Here is a 7,058-nt window from a genome sequence, read left to right as displayed (position 1 = left end):
TAGAGAGAACAGTCTATGACTAGAGTGGCTGGAGTCTTTGCACCACACGGTCAGTTCTCTGACCTCCCTATAGGCTGTCTCATCGTTGTCGGTGATCACTGTTGCGTCATCAGAAAACGTAATGGTGTTGGAGTCGTGCCTGGCCGTGCAGTTATGAGTGAACAAGGAGTACAGGAGGGGACTGAGCACGCACCCCTGAGGGGCCCCCGTGTTGAGGATCAGTGTGGCAGATGTGTTGTTACCTACCCTTACCACCTGGGGGCAGCCCGTCAGGAAGTCCAGGATCCAGTTGCAGAGGGAGGTGTTTAGTCCCAGGGTCCTTAGCATAGTGATGAGCTTTGAGGGCACTATGGTGAACACTGAGCTGTAGTCAATGAATAGCATTCTCATTTAGGTGTTCCTTTTGTCCATGTGTGAAAGGGAAGTGTGGAGTGCAATTGAGATTGCATCATCTGTGGATCTGTATGCAAATTGGAGTGGGTCTAGGGTTTCTGTGATGGTGTTGATGTGAGCCATGACCAGCCTTTTCAAAGCATTTAATGGCTACAGATGTGAGTGCTACGGGTCGGTAGTCATTTAGGCAGGTTACCTTAGTGTTCTTGGGCACAGGGACTATGGTGGTCTGTTTAAAACATGTTGGTATTACAGACTCAAAAACAGGGAGACGTTGAAAATGTCAGTGAAGACACTTGCCAGTTGGTCAGCGCATGCTCAGAGTAGACGTCCTGGTAATCTATCTGGCCCTGCGGCCTTGTGAATGTTGACCCGTTTGAAGGTCTTACATCGGCTGCGGAGTGTGTGATCACACAGTTGTCCGGAACAGCTGATGCTCTAATGCTCGTTTCAGTGTTACTTGCCTCGAAGCGAGCATAGAAGTAGTTTAGCTCATCTGGTAGGCTCGTGTCACTGGGCAGCTCTCGGCTGTGCTTCCCTTTGTAGTCTAATAGTTTGCAGGCCCTGCCACATCCGACGTGCGTCGGAGCCGGTGTATAACGATTCAATCTTAGTCCTGTATTGACTAATTGCCTGTTTGATGGTCCGTCAGAGGGCATAGCGCGATTTCTTATAAGCTTCCGGGTTAGCGTCTCGTTCCGTGAAAGCGGCAGCTCTACCCTTTAGCTCAGAGCGAATGTTGCCTGTAATCCATGGCTTCTGGTTGGGGTATGTACGTACAGTCTAGAGGTCGACCGATTATGATTTTTCAACGGCGATGCCGATTATTGGAGGACCAAAAAAAGTCGCTACCGATTAAAATCGGCCGTTTTTTTATATTTATTTATTTGTAATAATGACAATTACAACAATACTGAATGAACACTTATTTTAACTTAATATAATACATCAATAAATCAATTTAGCCTCATAAATAATGAAACATGTTCAATTTGGTTTAAATAATGCAAAAACAAAAGTGTTGGAGAAGAAAGTAAAAGTGCAATATGTGCCATGTAAGAAAGCTAACGTTTAAGTTCCTTGCTCAGAACATATGAAAGCTGGTGGTTCCTTTTAACATGAGTCTTCAATATTCCCAGGTAAGACGTTTTAGGTTGTAGTTATTATAGGAATTATAGGACTATTTCTCTCTATACTATTTGTATTTCATATACCTTTGACTATTGGATGTTCTTATAGGCACTTTAGTATTGCCAGTATAGCTTCCGTCCCTCTCCTCGCTCCTTCCTGGGCTCGAACCAGGAACACATCGACAACAGCCACCCTCGAAGCAGCGTTACCCATGCAGAGCAAGTGACGTTTGAAATGCTATTAGCGCGCACCCCGTTAACTAGCTAGCCATTTCACATCGGTTACACCAGCCTAATCTCGGGAGTTGATAGGCTTGAAGTCAAACAGCGCAATGCTTGAAGCATTGCCAAGAGCTGCTGGCAAAACGCACGACAGTGCTGTTTGAATGAATGCTTACGAGCGTGCTGATGCCTACCATCGCTCAGTCAGACTGCTCTATCAAATCAGACTTAATTATAACATAACAAACAGAAATACGAGCCTTAGGTCATTAATATGTTCAAATCCGGAAACGATCATGTTTATTCTTTCAGTGAAATACCGTTCCGTATTTTATCTAACGGGTGGCATCCATAAGTCTAAATATTCCTGTTACATTGCACAACCTTCAATGTTATGTCATAATTACGTAAAATTCTGGCAAATTAGATCGCAACGAGCCAGGCGGTCCAAACTGTTGCATATACCCTGACTCTGCGTGCAATGAACGCAAGAGAAGTGACAATTTCACCTGGTTAATATTGCCTGCTAACCTGGATTTCTTTTAGCTAAATATGCAGGTTTAAAAATATATACTTCTGTGTATTGATTTTAAGAAAGGCATTGATGTTTATGGTTTGGTACATTCGTGCAACGATTGTGCTTTTTTCGCAAATGCGCTTTTGTTAAATCATCCCCCGTTTGGCGAAGTCGGCTGTCTTTGTTAGGAAGAAAGTCTTCACAGTTCACAACAAGCCAGGTGGCCCAAACTGCTGCATATACCTCGACTCTGTTGCAAGAGAAGTGACACATTTTTCCTAGTTAAAATAAATTCATGTTAGCAGGCAATATTAACTAAATATGCAGGTTTAAAAATATATACTTGTGTATTGATTTTAAGAAAGGCATTGATGTTTATGGTTAGGTACACGTTGGAGCAACGTGTACCTAAGCGATTATATACAACGCAGGACAGGCTAGATAAACTAGTAATATCATCAACCATGTGTAGTTAACTAGTGATTATGATTGATTGATTTTTATAAAGATAAGTTTAATGCTAGTTAGCAACTTACCTTGGCTTCTTACTGCATTCGCGAAACAGGCAGGCTCCTCGTGGAGTACAATGTAAAGCAGGTAGTTAGAGCGTTGGACTAGTTAACCGTAAGGTTGCAAGATTGAATCCCCGAGCTGACAAGGTAAAAATCTGTCGTTCTGCCCCTGAACAAGGCAGTTAACCCACGTTTCCTAGGCCGTCATTGAAAATAAGAATGTGTTCTTAACTGACTTGCCTAGTTAAATAAAGGTGTAAAAACATTATATATATATTTTTTTTTTTTTTTTTTTAATCGGTGTCCAAAAATACTGATTTCTGATTATGAAAACTTGAAATCGGCCCTAATTAAAATCGGCCATTCCGATTAATCGGTCGACCTCTAGTACAGTCAATGTGGGGATGACGTCCTCGATGCACTTACTGATGAAGCCAGTGACTGATGCCATCGGAAGAATCCCGGAACATATTCTAGTCTGCTAGCAAAACAGTCCTGTAGTTTAGCATCTGCTTCATCTGACCACTTTTTTTATAGACCGAGTCACTGGTGCTTCATGCTTCAATTTTTGCCTGTAAGCAGGAATTAGGAGGATATAATTATGGTCAGATTTGCCAAATGGAGGGCGAGGGAGAGCTTTGTACACATCTGGGTGTGGAATAAAGGTGGTCTAGAAATATTTTCCCTCTGGTTGCACGTTTAACGTGCTGATAGAAATGAGGTAAAACTGATTTAAGTTTCCCTGCATTAGTCTCCGTCCACTAGGAGCACCGCCTCTGGATGAGCATTTTCCTGTTTACATACATATATATACACACACACACACACACACACAAGTAAATAGCTCATTGAGTGCGGTTTTAGTGCCAGCATCGGTCTGTGGTGGTATGTAGACAGCTTCGAAAAACACAGATGAAAACTCTCTAGGTAGATAGTGCGGTCTACATCTTATCACGAGATACTCTACCTCAGGTGAGCAAAACCTTGAGACTTCCTTAGATATTGTGCACCAGCTGTTTACATATATGCATAGGCCCCGCCCCATGTCTTACCGGAGGCAGCTGTTCTGTCCTGTGTATAACCCGCCAGCTGTATGTTCTTAATGTCGTCATTCTGCCACGACTCAGTGAAATGCAAGATATTACCATTTTTAATGTCCCGTTGGTAGGATATACGTGCATTCCGTTCGTCCCATTTATTTTCCAGCGATTGAACGTTAGCTAGCAGGACGGAAGGCAAGGGCAGATTAGCCACTCGTCGCCTGATCCTCACAAGGCACCCTGATCGCTCGCTGCGAAATCTGTTTCCTTCTCCGACGAATAACGGGGATCTGGGCCTGGTCGGGTTTCTGTATTATATCCCTCCCGTCCGACTCATTGAACACTTCGTCCAGTTTGATGTGAGCGATCGCAGTTCTGATGTCCAGAAGCTCGTTTCGGTCATAGGAGACGGTAGCAGCAACATTATGTACAAAACAAGTTACGAACAACGCAAAAAAAGTTTTAAAAAAAATAGCATGGTTGGTTAAGAGCCGATCAGACGGCAGCCTTCCCTCCGGCGCCATCACATTTCATTGATTCGTCGCATCCGTTCTCAAAACCCATTGGATGAGATGGTCAGTAGTCCTTCCACGCTCACCTTCTTATCCAATGGGTTTTGAGACAGTCGAGGATAGAGGACGTGAGGAATCAAGGAAATGCAATTTAGATTCTCCCCTTGTTTCGCCCATTCCTCACCTCCCTCTCAGAGCACATTGGGGGAGAGGAGTGAAGGTTCCTCCCCATAGGCTACAATGCACTTTCAAGGCGAGGCAAGGAGTGGAGGAAACAAGGACAAAGGAAGCAAGAATTTGACAGCTAGTTTTCAAACACACACACACACACACACACACACACAATGCTTGAAGAGTTTACTGATTGTAATGATTTCATTATCGTCAATGATTTTGTTGACAGAACCCATTGTATTATATTATATCAACTACTAAAATATATAAAAATGCTGTTGTTTATCTTTTTAATTCTTCAGGAATGTTTAGCATGGCTATAAATGATAGAGAAGTTTACTAAAGCACAAAAAGACCTGGCAACCAGGCATGACAAAGGAACATTCAGTGTCCATGTTTCTTGTGACATGTAGATGTTTTGTTGTTACTAGGTGGAGTTATGGTTTTATTGTGCCTACCTAGACATTTATTCCTGTAACTACATGTGAAGTTGCAAGAAAATCGTATATCAAACCATTGACATCTTTACCCTGATGTCACACCCATTGGCCCCTTTATTTTTAGAAAGACCCTTATCAACTAGGTAATTATTAGGGTTGGAGCGAAGACCTACAGGATGGTAGCTCTCCAAGAAAAGGGTTGGAGAGCCCTGCTGTATATTATCTCATATTGCCTGTCGGTACTACGGTATCTTGCCACTTTCTGAGCAACAAAGGGGAAGGCTGGATTGAGGCTTTTACCTGTTCAGCTACCTAGCAATCTGTTTATTAATACTTTAAAAAATGCTGATTACCAAAAATAAGATGCATACAATTTTTTTTGAAGACCTTGTATTTTGAAGACAAGTAGTGCTTACAAAGGTTCTCTCTTTTGAGTGAAGATATTGACAGTCCGGTTCAGATTGACATATATACAGTTGGTACGAAATTCACCCACAACCGACCACACAGTCTCCCCACCCTCCCCCTCAAGTGACACGTTATTCAAAAAAAAAGGTGAAGCTGGTCACATGCACAACATCATCTTCCCTGTACGTATTCGCCACCTCAAAGGAGTCAGTTTGAAAAAACACGCACACACAGGCATAGTTCTTCCCTCAGCTCCATCTTAACCGACGGGCAGGTAGACGGAGTCCGAGTTCGAGGTTCTGTCTTTAGTCTTCTTCCTCCAGTCAGCTCCCACGTTGGAGACACAGCCTCCGGGATTCACTGCCACACCCCCAAACATCACCGTCTCTCCACCTCCCCTCGATGAAACCTAGGGGCGTGCTGGAGGAATTGAAGACACCCTGCAGACAAAGGAATGGGCTCTGGAAGAATGTCCTCCGGGCTCCGGCAGTTTCTAACCGCCACCGACGCAGCAACCGAAAATTCTAGGCTCAGCATTATTTCTTCACGGAAGAAACTCCCCTTCGTATTCACGGCCTGTGGAACCTACAAAAGGAGAGGGAGGTAAAAGAGTGAGGGGGGGGATCGTGAGCACAGAAGGTGCCTTTGTAATCACTCCAGTTATGATTACAGCTATTCATCAATCTTGGGCTATTTTTAGCACAGCTTTGTGTGCCGGGTGAGTGGGGCCGCTGTCTCCCTAGGTCACTCACAAATTGACTGGAGGATCTTCGTTTACCGCACATGCTCAATTGGGGACAGACAGCATTTGTCATTTCTCTTGCCAATATCAGGCCCCCCGGGATGGTAAGCAAGGACTCCCCTCCTCCCCCTTTTAAGCATGCACATCGATCTTTAGCTCTGTGGACCTTTTCTGGGGAGCTAAAAATAGAGGCAGCCGCAGCAGAGAATAGAAGCAAACACACCCACTTACCTTGTGAGGTGCTTGCTCGAGGCGTGCACCTCCATCTCGGTGCTTTTGAATTCGTTCAACTCCTTTCGGATAGCCGCCTGTGGAGGAATAAAATGAGTGTTAGACTAGAGAGCATCCTTTAAGTGGAGACGGACATCGCACATCGACCCACGGACCACGAAAATTGTCACGTAGCTCGAGAGAGTAGTAAACAAAAGAAATACGACCAGGTCTTAGCCATAACACTGAGACATGCTGGCGCTATGGAGGTGGTAGCAAGGACAACAGTATGTTTTCACAGTTCCAGAACTCAATGCTTTTAGGCCTTTAATAAATAGGCCCTACATCACAGCATGCTCTGATAAGGGTATGTGCCAGTCACTTTAAGTGGTGAATTTTGTGTGGAATGTGAAATGGAAGTGATGCTGCAGGAGGGTTCCTTGTTTTTGACACCGCTGACACGCACACACACCTTATCGGCTGCAGAGAGCCTGGTCCAGGGCTTGTCTGCTCTTCGGTCGTAATCCTGAGCTTTGGCCACCTCTACATAGTCACTGAAACGGATGAGAATCTTTCGGTCCCGTAGCTCGTCAACTGTGGGCCGCTGATTGAGCTGAAATACACAATGGGAACAGAGAGGCATTGGTATGAATGAGTACAGTCATTTGACAGGCACGTGTTTGGTTGAATAAGGATTACATTAGCTGGCCAAATTTTGCATCAAAATGCTGTTCCCAGAAAAGTAACGATTTTGCCAT

General features: G+C 44.1%; 1 protein-coding gene across 1 annotated transcript in view; it reads right to left on the bottom strand.

The window, feature by feature from the left end:
- Positions 1-5,300: 5,300 nt before the first annotated feature.
- LOC106572145 (phosphatase and actin regulator 3) overlaps positions 5,301-7,058 on the bottom strand; it is a 57,771-nt gene continuing 56,013 nt past the window's right edge. Inside the window, exons 10-12 of the mRNA XM_014146035.3 lie at positions 6,773-6,913; positions 6,322-6,398; positions 5,301-5,933 (exon numbers count right to left, since the gene is read on the bottom strand). Of these exons, the coding sequence (XP_014001510.2) occupies positions 5,918-5,933; positions 6,322-6,398; positions 6,773-6,913 (234 nt within the window). The 3' untranslated portion in view covers positions 5,301-5,917. The remainder of the gene's footprint in view (positions 5,934-6,321; positions 6,399-6,772; positions 6,914-7,058) is intronic.

The sequence above is a fragment of the Salmo salar genome, chromosome 15, assembly GCF_965601325.2.
Source record: "Salmo salar chromosome 15, fSalSal1, whole genome shotgun sequence".
NCBI classification, from domain to species: Eukaryota; Metazoa; Chordata; class Actinopteri; order Salmoniformes; family Salmonidae; genus Salmo; species Salmo salar.
Note: the sequence above shows the minus strand (reverse complement) of the source record. Positions and strands in the feature narration are given on the sequence as shown.